Consider the following 20,553-nt stretch of genomic DNA (forward strand, 5'->3'; position numbering starts at 1 on the left):
GTGACCTTGATGTATCTGGCATATAACTAAAGTTACCACAAATCTTTAACTAGTAGAAAGTTGGCAGATCCTAAACATAATTTTTTTTTCTATATTAGTTCTTATGGTTTTACTGTCTCAAAATTCAAAGTTATTACAAAAAAGGCCAGTTTTCTAATAGATTTAGATTAACTTATTCTACTGTGTCATTTTTTCTTTTCACAAAGAAAAAAATTGTGCTAAAGATAATTTGTTCTAGAAAATAAAAGTTAAGAACTCTTTAGAAAATAACACAAAAATTTTAGTGAATTAAATTACTCCAAACTGAAATTTACTTCACTCATTGTTAAAGAGTTTTATTTAAAAGGTTTTTACCAATATACTTGGTCACAAAATCATGGATATTTTTATTTATAACTATTATTAGATTAAGTATTACTTGGAAGATTAAATATACATTATAACAAGTAATACAGAAAACATTTTATTCTAAAACATTCCATCTAGGGTCAATAAACTTATTTGCAACATTGTTTCATAAAGATTATATATATACTTTAAGTTTTTTCTTCATCATTTAAAGAATCAAGGTGTTATCTAATATCTAATAACCTTTTTTATTTTTGGTACCAGGGATTGAACTCAGGGGCACTCAACCATTGAGCCACATCCCCAGACCTACTTTGTATTTTATTTAGAGACTGAAGGTGGCTTTAAACTCCCAATCCTTCTGTCTCAGCCTCCCTAGCTGCTGGGATTATAGGTGTGCACCACTGTGCCAGGTTTCAATACCTTTTAAGTGGGATTTTCAGAGAAGTGGGGAACAAGGAGAAAAAATGTTGTTTCCTATAGTTTTAAGAAAGGGTACTACTCCATTAAAAAAAAAAAATTGGCAACACACACCTATAATCCCAGCAACTCAGGAGACTGAAACAAGAGTATCACAAATTTGAGGTCAGCCTCAGCAACTTAACAAGACCCTGTCTCAGAATAAAAAATAAAAAGGACTGGCCTAGTGGTAAAGCACACCTGCTGTGTTCAATTCCCAGTACCAAAAAAAAAAAAAAAAAAAAAAAAAAAATTAAAAACTTTTTTTTTTAATTAAAAAATTTTAAAAAATTAGATTCGGGGCATGACTCTGGTAGAGCACTTGACAACAAGCTCAAAGCCCTGGATTCCTCTGTAGCACCATAAAACAACAAAGGACACTAAAAAGCAGTGTCACCAAAGGGCATCCCAATTTCAACTGCAAAGTATGCAAGGTAATCATCAACTGGGAAACACTGAAAATGATGAACATTTTATGAAAAACAAAAAACAAAAACGGCTAATTTAAAAAATGGAAATACTAGTATTCTTTCTACAATGATTCATTTAACTATTTCTACATTCTATAAATTGTTGTTATCTGTTTCAGAACAATTACAGTCCTGAGAAGATATACATGTGTCAATACAGACAATGAGAAGAGTAATTTTAACACATTAGAACACATGGAAGATATAAATTTTAAAAGTATTAAAAAGACAACACATATAGAGTTACCAATTCTAATAGTAGCTTTTCCTTTTCGACTATTTCCCAGAATTATTGTTCTCTTTTTCTGTTTAGCAGTTTTAGATGGTTCCCTTACTGATGGAGAAGTTATCCACTGGTACTGGAAGAGAGACATAGGTAATTTCAGTACTGGTATGAGGATTCAACCTTAACTCAAATTTATTAGGATATTCTTAACAAAAGGTTTGCAATTTGCAGTTTTAGGATTCCAAATTAAGTCTCAAAATATTTTTAAAAACAGAAAAGCCACCTTAACTGACTGAAAACTTCATTTAAGAAAGTGCCCTGGCAATTTTATTTTACTAAAAACAAAAGTAAATGAATAAAAATTCTTTCTAGAGGACTAAAACATGTTATACCTCTGACTTAGCACTCCTTCCATTCTGAAGAACTTTTTTGATAACTGCTTTCATCATAGAATGATCTAAAGTAAAATGAAAATTGAAATTGTAGTAACTTTTCCAATGAGTGGCTATTTCTATTTAAAAACAAAAGTCAACTAATCATTACTTTTCCCATAAAATTAAAATATTTAAACCAAAGTTGTGATACACCCATGAAGCTGCTCCTCTCTCATCCTCCTTTTCTTAGTAACTGTACCACTCTGGTCATACACATTACCACTGAGGGACATTTTAAAAATTACTATTTCCTTCATAGCTCACATCTAATCTATCTACAAATCGTCTTCTTAGTTATACTTTGTTTCATCACCTCCAACCTTCCACCCTAAGCTAAGCCATAACCATCTCTCACTTGGACAACTTCGAACTAGTCTGTTTTCCTTCTTATTCCTCCCAAATGAAATGCTACTTGGCTCATGCCTTTTTCCAGCTCAAAACTCTCCTGTGGTTTTAATTCACTCTAAATAGTCCAGGTCCTTACCTTGGCCTTTAAGACCTCAAAGTAGACCCTGGCTAGCTGTCTGATCTCATAGGATACCAGATTCTCCCTCACTAAGTGCTCCAACCATGTTGGTCTCCTTGCTTTTCCTTAAATACTCCATCAACTCTACCACCTTGTACTTTTATTCTCATTATTTCTTTGTTCTAGAATTGCTAACTCTTCTCTCTACTCAGATCTCTCTGTATGTCACTTTTCCAGTGATGTTGTCCCTTAACAAACCTATCTAGTACAGTCTCATCAGACCCCATCTGTTTTCTTATTTTAAGGCATTCTTGCACTTCCTGCTATCTCAAATTACACTACTTATCTGTTTACTCATTTGTATTTGATTTCCCCCATTAGGACATAAGCTGAGTGAGAGTAAGACTTTAACTAGCTGGTAAGTTTAGTGCCTAAACCAGTGTTTGGCACATAGAAGTATTAAAAAATCATTAGTCAAATTAGCAAATGAATGAAATGCTCTCTCCCAAGAATTCAGAGGTTCCAGAAAAAAAAAAAAAACAGAAATAATGCTCTTGGTAGAAGCAGGTTTATTATCTGGGTTCACCTGTATTCAGAGTAGCAGCCAAGAACAATTTACAAGTATAACTCATTTTAATTGGCAAATCACCTGCTAAAAACATAAGGAAGTACAAGATTAGAAAAGTATAAGATTAGGAAGATAAACATATTAAGCTTTAAAAATTGTCGATACATGAACAAATTTTTTTATTCTGCTATTTGTTAGTTTTTTTTAAAAAATGAGGTGACATACCAATGAGTGAATTTTTTCTTATATCCAGAATGACCAGTGTTCTATTGGTTTCAAGGGCCTCTAGTAAAGCTTTGGCTCCTTCATTGGTGAGGCCACACTGCTTCAGGTTTGAGAAAGTCATATAAGCATTATGAAATTGATGTGGAGGCAGGGACCATTTGAGTTTTAGGTAGCTAGAAGCAAGTTAGATCAAAATAATGAATGAAGAATTGAAAAAAAATGAGATGGTTGATTATCAGATTTGAAAACACTGGATCAATTTGTCAGGGGGCGGGAAATAGAGCACATCCAATAGTCTTTGTTATGTTTAATCTTCACTACTTCAGAAAAAAACAAACGTTATAGACTTATCTCCAAGATCACTTGAAGTTTCAATTTTATTTAGATTCTTTTTATGTTTATTTTTGTTTCAAGAGTGTTGACTAACAAATTATTAGTTTTAATGAGAGTCAGCCACTGTGATCGAAGATACTACAGGCTGATTGAAACAAAAATCTGCTATTGAAACTTATAAAACTACCTAAGTATGAAAGAACGTTAAGTTTTACATGTGAGTTAGAGTAAAGCAAAAGCTTTCTGTAGATAAGATAGATTTAAGGATGTAGGTGACCCAAGAGTGTAAATGTCTTGGTACAAGCAAAAATTCCAGGCAGTGTATGTCAGATTTTCAAGGCAGTGGAATTGGTGGGGTGTAAGTCAAGGGATCCAAACAGTAAAAAGGGGACTCGTGTAAAACATCTTGGTTACACATGAAACAAACAGGAATGCTCCCTGAGGTAATGAAGGCATGACATGAGGAAAGAGTGGACTGGGAAATGGAGCAACAGACCTGAGCAAAGGGATCTGCTGGCTGGTGGGCAGGTGGAGGAGGGGAACAACCTCCTGGAGTCTTCTCTCCCCGCCCTCAGAACCCTTTCCCTTTGTGACTCCTCAATGGTGTGTGAAGCAAGCCTGGAGATATAGAGAAGCCCGGGCACCCTCAGAACTCATTTGCCTTAGGCAACCGAGCGATTCAGACAATGAAGAATGTTCTCTTTGCTGAATAGCCACACCGAACCATGGTTGATCTTGGTTCAATTCTTTGGGCTATTGATCCCCAAAGTACCATTTTGAGTGGGTTGGTATTGCTTTTTCTATACCTGTCCTTTCAGGTATTGAAACTATTTTCACCAACACTCAAGAAAAATAAAGCCACCCAGAAGGTAAGGAAGCAGAGAGAACTCCCTTGGGAGTTTCTTATGTGAAATGTCAGATGGGATTTGTTATTTCCATGCTCACATTACTAAATGTTTGGTTGGCTCAAAAAAGAAGTGACTTGGGAAGTCTGAGGACAAGATAGAACTTCACTCTTTAGGGAAAGTCAGAGGTTCAGGAAGGACTAAGATTTCCATCTAAAGCTCACAGACTATCTTTTGGGGTGTGGTGGAGGGTTCCAGATTGGTCTGGATAGAGAGTGAAGGAGACGGGTCTCTTCTGACTAGATTCTGAGTCTCATTCCCATGTCAGATGCTCTTCACCCAGCCTTCGTATTGGGCTGGTCAGGAAAACAGTGCTGACCTCTTGAGTAGAGCCTGTAGCCTGAGCTCTGCCCCAGGACGCAGGGTTCCCTGGGGGAGCACAGATGAGACTGTTGGCCTCAGATTCTATGCCCTCCTTCAGCAGAGGGTTTAAGACCATCAAATGTGGAATCTCACAGACAAAAATGTCCTTTGAAATTATCAAAGAAGTAAAAAATTGAAAATATTTCATTGCCCTTCAAGATTAATAAAAGGAAGGAGTACAATTTCTACTAATTAAAAATGAAGAGTTGTCCAATTCTTGCCTAATGAATGTCTAAGCTTGTTAATGAAAGGAGTAAAAGAAATGGGCCCCAGCCCCTTTTTTTTTTTTTTTTTTTTTTCAGGAATACAGCAAAGTCTTTATTTATTTTTTTTTTTTAGTATGAAGATCTTTTTTTTTTTTTAATTTTATTGTTGGTTGTTCAAAACATTACATAGTTCTTAATATACCATATTTTTGTTTTCAGCGTCAGGGAACAAAGAGAAGGAAAAATGGAGCATTTAAAGGTAAGGTTCTGCCTGTTCAACCTGAGCTCTATAAGGGTGAACTTTCCTATCTCTCTACAGCTCCATGATCTTGGAGGATGTCAGTTTCTAGGTGCAGTCTCTCTCAGGAAAAGGGGTCTCAGAGGAGAGGCTCAGGAGAAGGCAGTGAGACCTGAGAGATTCCTCAGAGTCCCTGCCCTGCCCACCCTTCCTTGGGTGTGAATCAAGTAGTGATGGACCTGGGCCTTGGACATTTACTGCCAAGTAGGTGGCCCTGTGAAAGGTCCAAAGACCCCTGATTGCCTTGGAGTCAGAATTTCTGTCTGGTGACATGGTGTAAACTATTTTAATTCTTGGCTGATTAGATTCATCTCTGAGTTAGCTACTGACTCTTGCGCTTCAGGTGGTGGTTTTGAGCAGCATGTAGGATGGTACAGGTGAAAGTACTTTCTAAATGGAACCACATATACCTGTGAACCTTCTTACTATTATCCCTGACACTTATGACCTTATCTGCAGGTTTTTAGGGCTTTCTGACTTTAATATCCTGTTTCCTGTAAAAACTCCTGAATGATAACCTGTGTTTTTACCTTTACTATATATAACCAACTGTCCTGGTTTTCCAGGTCGGAGAACTTGCCGGAGAGAAGCAGAGGAGGGGAGGAAGCTGCTTTCTATTCTGAGAAGGTGATCAGTCATTTCCCTTCTTTACTGATTCCTTTCCTGGTATGTTTTACTCAGTCCCCCAGGAATTCTTTGCAATATGCCCTAATCACAGGAGGGGTAGCCATAGCCATGGGTACGTGAATAAAGAACTTGGGAGGGGAGGGTATTGTGAGGTCATAGATGTGTGGAATGTAGAGCAGGTAGCGGGCTCCCCACCACCCATAGAACTGCAGATCTTGCTTCCCTTGTAGTGGTTCTGGTTACAGCTTTGGCTTTCTGTCTCTCGCAGTTCCATGAGCCAGAATAATGATTTCCTCCACTTTCGGCAACTGTTATGTCCAGACCCGCTCTGTCGGGTGTGTAATAGAACAACAGCTAAGGTCAGTCAACTGATCTATAAGGCGTCCTTGGAAGATGCTGTTAATTCTGTGTCCCGTGTGTCTTCCGTGACGTCCTTGAGAGAGTCATCAGTTTTTCTGTCTGCTGTTGTTTCTGCAATCCCTCCGGGAGCTTCAGTTTCAACTCCTTTAACTGAGCCAACTCTATTTCCTTCCTCTATTGGTTCACCTGACCAAATTAACCCTTTAATTGACCTACCTGGACCCTCATTACGGGGTGACTCTCTGCTACCAGAGTCTTCTCCCTTGAGTTCAAAATTGCCAGTGGATCATATCCCACCTCAACCATCTGTTCCAACCCCTCCCCCACCTGTTCCAACCCTTCCCCCACCAACTGACAGTCAAGAAGCAAAACCTGTTGCCCAACCTGAAGCTACTTTGTCTCTGGTGGATAGCCCTGATGGGTTGTCTACTAATGTCCCAACAACCTCATGCACTGACAGTGCAAGCCTTCCAGTGGCAGAGTTCTCTGGAAACCAGTCTCATGCCGAACACTTGTCTCCCTCTCAATTGGAGCCCTCTGATGATGACAAAAACCTCCTCGACCTCCATCCTCCTGAGGCCTCTTCTGAGAGGGATACTGCAGCCATCCTTGTAGAGCCCGGAAACCTCTCATTTCTATGCCCTGATGTCTTGGCCCTTCTGGAGAGACATATAAAAAAGAAGGGTGATTTCCTGATGCAGAACAAAAATGAAAAGGAAACAAAATCCTTTCCAAAAGAACTTAAGCCAGACGGCCAATTGAATTCTTCAGGGAAAAGGTTAGAGTCAGTTGCTGAGCAACAGGACTCACCTGTCTCCCTTCCTTCACAGAGCAGTAAAGGCAAATCAGAGGAATTGCAGGTAGACCACCAGTCCTCAGATCCTAAGACCTTTGAGGATAACTTACCTAAAAAATGTACCCAATTCTTCTGGGGTCTCCCATCTTTGCACAGTGAGTCCTTGAAATCTATAGTACCTGTCTCAGGTGACTGTTCAACCTATGTCTGCTTCAATTCAATGCCCACTTCCATTGAAGCCCCTGAATCTCTAGTTCTAACCCCTCCCCCAACTCTGTCCTTGGCTGAGATCCAATCTCAACCCTTGACCCAAGCACTGGGCCAATCTCCTGTCCCACCCCAGGACCAGCTTCAGTGCCAATCTCCTGTTCCACCCCAAGACCAGCTTCAATTCTCGGTCCCTACCTTGTCACCACCTATTTCATCTCAGGTTAGTGATGGTGGAGTGAGGATTCATAGATTCCAGGATGAGGTACAATCTCTCATGCCATCCCAAATTCATGACTTGGAATATAATGTATTACAGAAAGGACAGGAAAGTTTGTGGGGTTTACCCTTTGTGGTTCAAAAATCCAAGGAAGAGTTTTGTCCTCCAGCTCCCAGTGTTTTATCTGATAGACGGTCCTCCAAGGCTTATGCTCCAACAACCATCATTCCGGGAGATTTTCCCCTCAAAAAAGAGCTTCGGAAGAAGCTAGAGCACCACCTTCGGAAAAGGCTTATTCAACACCGGTGGGGTCTGCCCCGCAGAGTCCATGAGTGTCTGTCAAGGATGAGTCCTGAAACAGAAATTTCCGAGATATCCGAGTCAAAGTCCACTTATGGACTTTCATGGATCTCTTTGTTTAAGGGTCAAAGTAGCAAAGATTTACAATTGAGCCATCCCAGAAGTTTCCATGAGAAGAGCTCAGAATTACTTCCACTAGGGGAGAGAGTGAAGAAAGTAAATAGTCCAGAGATTGGCACAAAAGATGATCCATTGAGTGACTCAGAGAGGGCTCCAGATAATGATCTGGACTCTGACTTTAAGACAAACCTGAAAAACGAATTGAATAGTCTTTTTGGAAAAAAATCAAAGATCTCAGAGGAGAGCTCAGTTCAGAAACAACTGACAGAAGCCCTGGAAGCACACTTGAGCAAGAAATTTGAGGAAATCCATGTGTGTCAGATGCCTGGCACTGTGAATAGATCATTGCATTCTATGGAGCCGATATTGACTAGTCCTGAGAAATCCCCTAGCCAAACAAAACACAGTGATTTGGCACCACTGGTGTATGAGGACACGAAGGGCCTCAATACCGCCCAGGATATTTCCTTCCTTGGTTCCAACAAACAAAAGATGTTGGAAGACCATATTAAACTCTTTCATAAGAGGATGATGTGTGGGCTTCCCCAAAAGGTTCAGGAATCCATAGACATCTTCAAAATGAAAGGAACCCCATCCTGGTCCTCAGTTCGCTCCAACATTTCCTCCTCATCCAGTCTGACTTCTGGCAAGGATTCTAAAATTGGGGTCTCCAAGCCCCTTAAAGAAAGCATTAGTACTTTTCATGTAGTCAAGGTGGGAACAATAATTTCAGGCCCTACTCTAGATCATCCTCTTTCTGCCCCTTCACCTGTGAGCAAGGAAAATAAGAGGGCCCTAACACATTCACCCTCTCACACCAACCCTGAGCTTACAGGGAATGTCAAGGCAATTGAGGGTGACAGACGGGCTTCGTTGCCCTTCCCACGCAGTGACAAAGATAAAGACAGTCAGAAACAGACTGTAATAGCCAATAAATGCAGCCCAAAGTTGCCCACAAAGCAGGCTGGGGCCAGACCCAAATCATGGAATAAGGGAGTGAGTCCCAGCAATAGTATAGAAAAGATTCAGAGAAAAATGATTAAGAATTTAGAATATTTTCCCATGTCTAACAAATCAAGGGAGATATTCAAGGCAAAGGAGCTCTGTGCTATTCGATCACAGTCTACGAACAGCCTGACGACCACAGAGTCAGAAAGCTCCTCCGGGACAGATATGAATATGAGTAAAGTTGAATCAACCCTGACCGTTGAAAGGCCCCCAGAAGGAATATCAGTTCTCAAAGATTCCAAATCATTAGATCTTAAAAATCGGTTGCTTAATGAGATGAAGATGAAAATGGAGAGCAGGGAGCAGGGCCTGGTTCCAGCCTTTTCTACTGAGTTGACACTGGCCTTAGATAAGTTGACTTCCAAGACCTTAGCTTCACAGACCTTGACGTGCAAGACCTTGACTTCAAAGACCTTGACTTCTAAGACTTTCACTCATTTTCATAGTGCTTCTAGTGGGGACATGGCAGCTCCTCAGGTGCTACAAGCCCACTGTGACAACAGAGGGATCAACATAGAGCAGGGGCAAGAGCCCTGGATCCCGACACATGTCTTATGTAAGTGTCAGGACAAGAAGGTACCATTAGCATCAAAAAGGGTGTGCCCTCTGGTACCCCAAACAGCCGAGTTTGGTGGAGGGGATGCAGGGTTGGTGACACGCCAACCTAGAGGGAAGCTCCCCCATCCTCAAGACAGAACATTAAAGGAGGCACTTGGGAGCAAGTCCTCCTCAGCCCCGTCACTGAAGGGACAGCCTTCTCCTGAAAACAATTTTAAAAGCCAGTTCAAGCACTTTTTTCAAAGGCTTTATTTTGGTATAAAAAGCAAAGGGCAAGAAGGTTCTCTGAAAAAGGGCAGCTCTTCATCATCTGTGCAAGGCAGAAACCCAGCTAAGAGAGCTGCCTTTACTGGGAATACTGAAGCTCAGAAAATCATGACAGACATTGGGAAGATCCTAGAGGAGAAACTAGCAGGTCGGCATGGAGTAGAGGCCACCGCCCCGCAAAAGCCTCTTTCCACCCCCATGAGGCCTGGGAAAATTGAGCACAAGACTGGACTGCCGGTTCAGGCAGAACCCGTCCAGAAACATGCCTTCAATGTCAAGACTCCCTGTGCTAAGGTGCCAAGTGCCAAATCTTGCAGCCAAGAAGTTGGCTTTGCTGGTCAGAGGTATCCTACAGGGAATAATAGATGGGTCATGGACAGGGACAGACAGCCCCAGAAAAGTGTGACAGTACAGGAAAAGATGTCAGAAGCATCACCCATCCATGCCGCACAAGGAACCCTTGCTCCATCTGAATACTACATGCAAACATAGAGTTGGTCAGGTGGCTCCAGCTGCTGCTCCTTTTGTTAAAGGCACTGTGTTGGGAGAGTTGTCCCTGTTGTTCAAACAGAAAATGCTTCTCCAGGATTTTCAGAAAGAAAATCTTCTTCCCCCCAAATAATTTATCCCTTTTTGAGAATACGGATTTTCCCCAATACATTTTCTAACAATATGGTGTCTTTTCTTGTGTTGCGGGTTTGGGTTTTGGGCAACCTGTCCTTGTGTTTAGGGAAGGGGAGAAAGTAGTTCAGCTTTTATTGATTGCCTCTCTGGACTTCTAAAAAGGTGACCAAATCTCCTGGACCTCTCCTTAAGGAAAAGAGATCATGTTTTCAAAAAACACCTTTCCTCTTCCTGCTGAAACCTGAGGAGGTGGCACTGCTTCCTACCCCTTAGCTTAACCTTAGTGGCATTATATATGGCATCCCACACCTTCCCCCTGCAGTGAGGAAGATAGGTCTTCTATACCTAAAGAGAGTCAAGGGCCTAGGTTTTGGCTCAGTGGTAAAGCGCTCGCCTCTAGGCGCTGGGTTTGCTCCTCAGCACCACATAAAAGTAAAGGTATTGTGTCCAATTACAATGAGAGGGAGGGGCGGGGGGAGAGAGTCAAGGGCAGGAACAATTTTGAGAATGGTTAATAGAGTGGCTTAGTCATTTTTTACAAACATGTCAGTTATCAGAAGTTCATACAGAAGGGTGAAACTTGCTTGACAATGTTTGGGGGGTACTGCTGCAGTGGATTCTGGGTGATTAGGGTAGGTTTTAGGAGCAGGGTAGGTGCTGCTTAAGTTTTTAATAAGGCATATTGCCGCAACCCAGCTGGGCACAGAATCATGAGCCACTCAAGCAGGAACAAAACTTTATTTTTGAAAATGCCGCCAATACCTTGGACGCGTCTGGCCAGCACACTGGTCCACTCATGTGGTTGTTTCTCCCTGAACTGGGGGCCCAGGACCTCCCCCGGAAAACCCTCCTACTATCCTTCCCCAACCAATGGGAACTCTCCAGGAGTCCCATTCCATAGCAGGCCAAGGTGAACAGCAGGAGTCCAATTTCCATATGAATGTAAATCTTAACATAATCATATCATCTCAATGGCTAGCTGGCAGTCACCTTAACCAAAGGTGCCATGCATCATAATACTTTGCTGTGGCTCCTAGCACAAAGAACCAAAGGCCAAATGTTTTTTCTGATATGTAGATGCTAATTCACAATAAGGTGGGGGGGGGGAGGAAAAATAAAGGTATTTTGAATTAGAGTAGAGTGAAGGAAGGAAAGAGGACATAGAGGAAGAAAGGACAGTACAATGAATCAGACATTACCCTATGTGCATATATATTTACACAACTGTTGTAATTTTTTTTAAGAGAGAGAGAGGAGAGAGAGAGAGAGAGAGAGAGAGAGAGAGAGAGAATTTTTAATATTTATTTTTTAGTTCTCGGCGGACACAACATCTTTGTTGGTATGTGGTGCTGAGGATCGAACCGGGCCGCACGCATGCCAGGCGAGCGCGCTACCGGTTGAGCCACATCCCCAGCCCCCTGTTGTAATTTTATATCATGTACAACTAGAAGAATGAGAAGTTATACTCCATTTATGTATGATGTATTAAAATTCATTCTACTATCATGTATAACTAATTATTAGAACAAAACATTGATCTGATAATGTGGCAATAGTCATTTTCCATTTACTTAAAGTCCCTCTCCTGGAGATATTTGCATCAATTCTTATAATACCTCCTTCAAAGGACCATAAAATCAAAGTCTTTACAAGAGTAAACTGTTTGGTCAGGTCTCATCATGTATAACTGCCAGAATGAAACAAATAACTCCTATTGAACTGACTATTGGCTTACATTGTCCACACAAGATTCCCCCAGGTCTTACTTGGTAATTCCCAGGAATACCTGAAGTGTGTCTTGTGAGAGTTCATGAACACTCCTCCTCTTGGTAATGTTCTCCCCTTCCACTGCTGTCTGCTGCTGGAAAAATAACACAAAGTTATTTGATGGAATTCAGTGCAGCAGAAGCTCACCATGAAGATGTCCATGTCTTTGAAAATATGAGGCCTCCTGTTGATGGCAAAACTCCTGGCAAAACCCTGAAAACAAAATGATGCTAGTTTCCTCAGAAGCTTCTATGCCCTAAAACAGTCATAAGTGTCATGCAGAATTGGAGAGGCTATGCTGCTTCTCCACTTTCTGACACCCTTTATCAGAAAATGGTGTACCCATGTCTGACAGAGTGGCTTACCTAGATTCCCTCCCTCTCTTTCTGAAATGCTCAGATAACCATGGGGCCAGTCCAGAGGCTCACCCAAAAAACAGACCTGTAATCCTTATCCTATCATTCCTTGGATTCTCATATCAAGTACACACTTCCTTAGTCACTTCCAGCCAAAATTAAAAGAAAAACATGGAGGGGGTTGGGGGTAATGCAAACTGACCCATCCAAAGAGTCTCCTGGCAGTCATCCCACCAGTTCATTACACATCTCTTGGATATTTCTGAATTCCCACTAAGATTAATATGAAGACCTCAGCAATACAAGGAAACTTAAAAGCAAGCCAAACCCTCCTGAAACCATCTGATCACAAAAGTCCAAACCTAATCAAGCTGTGGTTTGAAATGTGGATATGAATTTGTCTGTGAAGCATATAAGTCACCATGATGGTGACTCCTAACCAAAATGTAATGGTAGAGCAGTTTTAAGGATGTCTTAACACCAGTAGCTGTAGGAAGAAGGTAAAGGTCTTCTCTTTGTGAATAAAGAATGTGAGCTCAAGGAATAAGAACACATGGTGTGTTTTCTATCTATCTGTAATCAGAAACTGGATGACATCATGACAGAATCTGAAAATGGTATTGAGAGGAAAAGAGGGTTATAGGAGTATAAACAAGAATAAGAGAAGTATAAAAGATTATAAATGTGAAACACAGTTGTGAAAGGTACAAAATCAAGCATAGTAATAAAGTTTTTACAAAAGGGGAAGGAGAGTACCACATTTTAACCTTTACAGACCATATCAAATATATTTAACTGATTTGAGCCCAACAAGTCCTTTGATACAACAAAAAATGATGATTTGTTTCCTCCCACAGATGTTTCTCCCACTAGCATATGTTTCTCTGTCTCAAAGTTCTCATAGGAAGGGCTCAGCTGCCCTGATTATTCTGACATAAAAGCTGAATTCACCAGAAGACCTGGCAAAGTCTAGAAAGGGGAAATCCCAATAAGAATAAGATTCTCCTTTGTAAGAAAGGGAAGTTGTGTGTCTGCTCTCCAAACCCTGTTCTTGGTGGGAGCATATAAGTCAATCAGTTCCTCCTTTTGCTTAAGCCAATTCCACTTGTATTTCTTCCACTTGCAACCCAAAGAGTTCTGACAAATATACTGCACAAGAAATGAGAAGTTAAGAATCATGAAAAATGGAATGGATGCCCAGAAAGCAAACCAATCAGCTAACCTGCTGAGATTAATTTTCTGACATGATTGCAAATTCATTTCAGAAAATTGGTAAACAAGAACCCAGGGATAGAAAATCATTCATGCAAGGTCACACAAGATTTTGTGTTCTGGCATCTGAGGTAAAATTACAACCTAGAAATCCCGTAGCCAACCATTTTTCCTACCCATTATGCATTAATAATATGTCTTGATTCAAGAAGGAAAAACAAGGGGGGCAGCTGATTATGGATATTTACTCCCTTGACATGAAATATTTTAAACAGCCCACTGGTCCCTATTTTTAGATTAAAAAGCAATCACTGGAAAAGGCCCATAACTGGCACAGTAATGAGCCCATGGTCATTTATTTATAGTTTGCTATAGCTGATTCATGAGCTGCAACTCAGTGTCTGGTAAGTGCTATGTGACTCCTGGACTTTATCAACTTATTTATGTGTGGCCAAGACTTCTCCTATATAGTGTGTATATATGCAAACACAGCCTTGTGTGTGGGTATAGAGGAAGGAGAAAGAAATATATATTCAGCAGTGTACAATCTGACTGCATTTTATGAATCTGTCCAATCACATTTGGCTTTTCCATAACTTACTTAGACCATCCACACTGAATTTACTGCAGGCTGCATGCAAAACTAGCAGAGCAGGCAAGATGGTAATGAGAGTCTAAGAGAGACACATGCATTTTCATATATATCAATAGTTTATACAGAGAAAAAACCTGAAGGATAAAAGAGCCATCAAATATTGCCAGAACGACAGATGAAATGCTAACGTGATGAAACAGTGAAATTATAGTCCTTGGAAGTAGGCTCTGAGTAAACTAACTACACAGCACATGGCAAGAAATGTTTGGCAACAGTTGTGATGGAATTTATCTTGATTAATGCTCCCATGTGAAAAGATAAATCTAACTAAGAAGGTTCTGGAATTTCAATGAATGGAAGCCAAATAATCACATGACCCTTCATGTTCAAAAAGACAGCTAAGCCTAATACCAACCTTACATCTGAATCCTGGACAAACCTTTCCATAACACCTTAAGAAAATGTGTATGGGGTATTCATACTCTTTCATGTTTTCTATGAATGACAGTTTGAGTATTGCTCATTCCATTCTTAAAGATTATGATTATGTGTTACATGACATATTTGATGTTTATTCACTGTTATAATGTGTTTATTTCTATGATCAGCTATGAAGTCATTTTTCAAAGATATGGTGAGTGGGAGAGAAAAAGTGGATATGAAATAATGTGAATAGATTGACAGTATGTCTAGCATCAGAAAAGGCCAGTATTTACCACAAACAGTGGAATAATACTCTAAATATAATAAAGTATATATGATAATAATTAAGGCTCCATTTAATTAGACTATTATGTACAAGATAGAAAGGATAATACTTTGAGGCCAGATCTCCAAATATTAGGTTAGGTTGGAAAACCTTGAAGTCATTAAACAAGTTTCTTCTACTAAAAGAAGATTAGAACACAATCTTCTATCTTAGTGCCTTATCAATAAAATATGGATAGCAGAAATAGCTTTCATTTTTTCATTTATAGTCTACAAAAATCCATTCTCATTGTCTATTATGTTTGATCATCTCACTTGATCTCATTGTGCTGAAAACTGAATTTGGAGAGATTGAGTCACTTGTCCAGTATTATGCACCTTATAAATCAGGATCTAAGATTAAAACTAGTCTTTCCTCTAGAATATTGTTTCAAAATACAGCAGAAAGTAGGTGAAATGCTAAGTGTTATACAGCATTCTAGTGTTTTCTCATCTTTCAGCACATGTAATTATCATGATAACACTAGGAGATAAAAATTATTTATTTGCATCTAGAAATGATAAAACAGATTCTGAATATTACAAAATTTACCCAAAGTCCTATTTAAGTGCTACGCAGGAATAAAAACCTAGCTATTTATGATGCTAAAACCAAGGTCTTTCTATGACAAGCAAATTCAAACTTCTATGACATATATAAATTTTATTTTACCATGAAAGACACAAAGTTAAACAAAATAATTCACTGTATTTACAGAAGATTACCCCATCAACACATATTTATAAATAGTCAATTAAGTACTTAATATTATACTTAAAATTGTGGGAGACAAGGAAGAAGTAGAAAACAAACTAGTTTTTCCAAAGGAGATAAAAATATATGATTTATTACACAATAATATTAAGGAGTACAAAATACAAACTAACTAGAGAAAAGGTATTAATAAAAATAAAGCTATCATTCCATTCCTTATGCATTCCCTATTTTTCTTAGGGTAAAACTTATGAATAGATATTATTTTATCCTGATTTCATACATGAGGATGTTGAGCCTCAGAGTCACATATAGTCATGCCAACAGTGAATCAGGGACTAATCACAGGTCCTCTGATTTTAAATCAAAGAGGAAAGGAGAAAGTATAGGGGAAGAGAGAAAAACAAAAATATTGTGGGCTAGTAGGTGTTTTATACTAAAGAGCAGTGTTTAATATAAAACAGGTAATATTTATTCATGGTGTAGTTTAATATCATATAATGTTTAATCCAAATTTTGATGCAATACCAGCTGAACTCTGAATTAGGAAAGGACCAGGTAGCCAACACTGGTGGTAAATGAAAATGCACTATATCTAGGAGCAAAGTTCACTGGAACAAATGTCTAACTCACATCATTATAAAATTTACTTCATCATTAAAGATCACCTATATTTCTTAATCTGTTTAGCCATCCTATAAACACAATTCTTGAGTGCCCACCATATGCCACGCATCAGACAATACACTATTAAGATAGGGTGATCAAGAGAGCCATGATGCCAGGCAAGATCAGCCAGGGCAATGCACAGATTTCACTAGAATAAAGCTGTATAACCCAGGAAGTAAAACTCAGGATTCAGAATATAACACCTAAAATTAGTCCCTGATTCTCTACCTGTGTGACCTTGGGCAATTATATCTGACTCTGAAGTTCAGTGTCCTCAAATTAATAGTAATAAAATAATAGCTGTTCACATGTTTTGTCCTAGGAAAAATACAGAATACATATGAAATCAATTGTAAACACTAAAAGTCTACACAAAATGTTGAATTATACTTTTATCTATCCCATTTCATTATTCTGATTCCTTCACCACATATTATATACTACTACTCATATTCAGAAATCCATGCCCTTGCCTGAGTCAGAAGTCAACCTACTCTACATGTGAATAATAGCTGCCTTTTTGTTGTTCACTCCATAACCCTCATTCACTCCACTGAACAGCAATTAAACTGACACTGCTACTTGCTTTTGTACATACTATAAAAACTCTTTGGTTGTGCAGAGCTCTCTTTTACTTTTCTTTTTTCTTGTATATTTTCAAAACTTTCTACCTTCTCCCAAGATCCAAATCTAGGTGTCCTCATATATCACTCATCAATGAAGCCTCACTCCAAAATGTTTCACAATTCTTATTTGAGATAGTCTGTCCCCATAATTTTTTAGGCCTATCTCAGCTAAATTGGCATGAATCCCCCTGCAACAACCCTAACCTAGAACTAGTAAGAAATCTGTTGACCATAGCCCAACAGTATGTGCCACAAGCAGCACAAGTAAATTGAGCTCAAAGCCTCTAGCTGGCAGAGGGATCATGAGTCACCCAAGATTATCAGCTGTCAAACTGTTTCCTAAGAAAGATTCTACCTTGTTTCCCATTTTCCCATCTAGAACCAATTTGCCTGTCCCATTCCTGCTCTACCTTAGTTGCCTCATTTATTAATCCTTATAATACAACCCACTCAGGATCTTCAAAACTAAATGTATTTCCTCTTTGTAGGAATTAAAGATCACCTATATTTCTTAATCTGTTTGTTTAGCCATCCTATAAACACAATTCTTGGGTGGTGAATCTTAGAAAATACTTTGAATTAGCCTCATTCCTACTTAGAATCTATGTCCAATGATCTGGTCCATTATGTGGGGCTACATTTTCACCCTCATTTTGTCCCATATTCTTCCTGACTTCCCTCAGGAAGTCTTTCTTCCCTGCTTTCTCCTGGCTCATGGCCTCTTTTCTCCCAGCAAGCCAAGCCACATGACTGCAATGTTTCCAACCTTTTGCCAGAAGCCAGCACTAACAGTTGCAGAGTAGGAGGAGGTGTGACTCACTCTTTTGAAGACTGGTTGCCACACATGTCAAAGTCCCAACACATTTTCATGCAACATTTTCATGCAAGAGACAAGTGTAAGCTCTAGGATTCAGCCAACTCAAGTTATTTTTTTTCCTAAAATCTGATGCCAAATAACATCTGCCTTATTTGATTATCCTGGTTTGCTTACAGAACTTTCTAAGGGGTTAAGATCTTTATCTAGGTGATACAATCTCACCTTACTATCTAAAGCCTTAAGTATAATATAGGATCACTGTGTGAGGAAACCCTCACACAGTGTCACAGTGTACTCAAAATGATCAAGATGTGGCATATTTAAAACCCAGACAATAGCCCCAAATCTGTAGTCTGACAACTGTGGAACCTTGGGTGATCTCCTTAATTTTTTTGCCTCACCAGAAAGAGAGAGAGGGAGTATTACTAAGACTCTCCCTGATCTAATATTCTAAGCTTTTGCTGAAGATAGCTGTGGAGTTTAACAAATGAGTAGGGATAAAATTATTTTCATTTCAGAATCATATTGCCCTTCTTCCTAATAAATGACAGAATATTGTTTTCCTTTTGTAGTCTTACTCCCCACAAGACTTGGAGTCATTCAATCAACAAATCACTTCATAAGTGACCATATCAGAGGAGGACATATGAGGGGGTACAAAAAATATGGTTTCTGACTTCATAATATTTATAGCTTAGTGGGGAGACATGACCTAAAAATAAACAACTGAGCAAACCAAAGTGAGTTTCTCACTTATCAACAGATTGTATGAGCCCTGCAGAATGCCTAGCACAGAGTATGTAACAATAACTATTTCTGATAGGAGAATGATTGAATGGAATATTCAAGATGGCAGATTAGAGGAAGGCTGCATTTCCAGTTGCTCTGAGGCTCAAGATATAAGCAGTGGGGAGAAATGCTTCTCAGCAAGGTGCTTGAAAGAGGGAGTTCACTGAAATTAAATATAAAACAGACTCTCTTAGAGACCCAGAAACACGGGTGCATTGAACAAAGAATAAGAAAGAATATATTGGAACCAAGCCAGATGTGGTAGCAGCAGCAACAGCAACAGCACTGGTTTATCACAGAGGTAAAAATAATACAGAGAGAGAAACACAGTGGACAAATTTGGCATAGAAAAGCTTGTAGATCAGAGAAGCAGGCTGACTTTACCTGATCCCAAAACTGCATAGACAACCTGTATCTGAAAATCAATATATGACTCTCAACGAGCTAGCAGAGTGAGAAGGCCACACCTCAGCTTGCTGTGTGGGAGCCCAAGAGATCATTGCCATACTGTCCTGACAAGTACCTACCAAGTGACCAGGCAGCAATTAGGAATACTAAGAGGGGTCCTCAAATCCCACTCATAAGCATCCACTCCTACAGCAAAAACAGAATTAATACAAAGGCTGTAGATACCACACCTACAAAGTGTGTCAATCTAGATCACTAGAACACTTTGAAACAATAAGGCTGTGCCCTAAAAAGCCCACACATAAGAGCAGAAGAAAAATCCATCCCAATATATACATAAAACCCAACACAGGAATACACAAAATACAAATAAACAAAGTAACAAGAGAATCATTGAATGAATGAATGAATTAATGAACTCTATCACAAACTCCAGAGCTGTTCAAGGGTGTAGGAATAACTACAGAAAAGTGAACAACCCAGTTCTCACTATTAAATGTCATTAGATCCATGAATACTTATGCTATGTTGAAAAGTGATCTAACCTCATCATTACAAAATGAGTTTTGGACAAGAAACGAATGAGAGAAAATGTTGCAGGAAATGATGTCCAGATGATTCAGAATATCTTGAAAGGAAAAAGAGTAAGGAACCTAAATTGGAGGATACGTGCCTAAGTGGGAGTCAGTTCCAGCGGAGGAAGTGAATGTACCCCAGAGGTGTAAAAGCCACTGACATTAGCTATATCAACCACAAGATTCAAGTTTCCAGGGATGTGATACTCTAGGAAAGTTTAGTCTCAATTGTTTTGCATAAATATAATCCATCATCTACAGCCCATAGGACTCTAGCCAACCATGAAAGTATAAGACTTGTGCCCTACATAAGAAACAGAAGAGAAAGAAAAAAGAAAGGTAGACAAATGTGGATCTAAACTTATTTACTGAATTCATGAATACATTAGAGAAGATATTTTGAAGTTTGATCCAAAGTTGTTTTAGGTAATTTCTATACTACATTTTAAATAGCATTTGTAGCATGTAATGATAGGACCCATCTTGGCACATTTTTGTAATTTGCTGTCCAAAAAAGAGGCAAAGTCATTTTTGATAGATCTTGGTATAAATCATGCATGGTCAGTATAAATCAAATACATTTTATAAATGAGGATAATAAGTTACAATTTTTTCAGCAACTTGCTCATTTGATCAGGGATATAGAACATATTCTGAAATCTTGGGTTTATCAAAAAATGGGATGTTTATTAAAACTAAGAAAGAAAATTGATGTCCTTTATTAAAAGGTATATTTTCCAGTACCCTATGCACTCTCTAATTACATGCTCTTGAGAATTTTTAAGAATTTTATATCTAGGGTTCTTTACTTTATATAATTATCCCACATTTTAATCTTATTATGTCCATTGTACTATTAGGTGCTAAGGTATTCATGAAAAGTGAGTAA

General features: G+C 39.0%; 2 protein-coding genes across 2 annotated transcripts in view; one reads left to right on the forward strand and one right to left on the reverse strand.

Moving 5' to 3' along the window:
• LOC308641540 (centrosomal protein of 78 kDa-like) overlaps nucleotides 1–20,553 on the reverse strand; it is a gene marked incomplete at its 3' end in the record, with an annotated part of 69,183 nt that overhangs the window by 24,754 nt on the left and 23,876 nt on the right. The window contains exons 4-9 of the mRNA XM_081280215.1: nucleotides 12,198–12,249; nucleotides 9,935–10,113; nucleotides 6,734–6,980; nucleotides 3,197–3,369; nucleotides 1,896–1,960; nucleotides 1,525–1,636 (exon numbers count right to left, since the gene is read on the reverse strand). Of these exons, the coding sequence (XP_081136341.1) occupies nucleotides 1,525–1,636; nucleotides 1,896–1,960; nucleotides 3,197–3,369; nucleotides 6,734–6,980; nucleotides 9,935–10,113; nucleotides 12,198–12,249 (828 nt within the window). The remainder of the gene's footprint in view (nucleotides 1–1,524; nucleotides 1,637–1,895; nucleotides 1,961–3,196; nucleotides 3,370–6,733; nucleotides 6,981–9,934; nucleotides 10,114–12,197; nucleotides 12,250–20,553) is intronic.
• Nucleotides 4,255–10,386, forward strand: LOC308638466 (spermatogenesis-associated protein 31D1-like; the record flags this gene model as incomplete). The annotated part of the gene is given in 5 exon segments (XM_081275948.1): nucleotides 4,255–4,398; nucleotides 5,223–5,262; nucleotides 5,868–5,928; nucleotides 6,197–10,183; nucleotides 10,185–10,386. Coding segments are annotated over 5 exon segments (4,434 nt in total).

The sequence above is a fragment of the Spermophilus citellus genome, assembly GCF_964194105.1.
Source record: "Spermophilus citellus genome assembly, chromosome: 2".
NCBI classification, from domain to species: domain Eukaryota; kingdom Metazoa; phylum Chordata; class Mammalia; order Rodentia; family Sciuridae; genus Spermophilus; species Spermophilus citellus.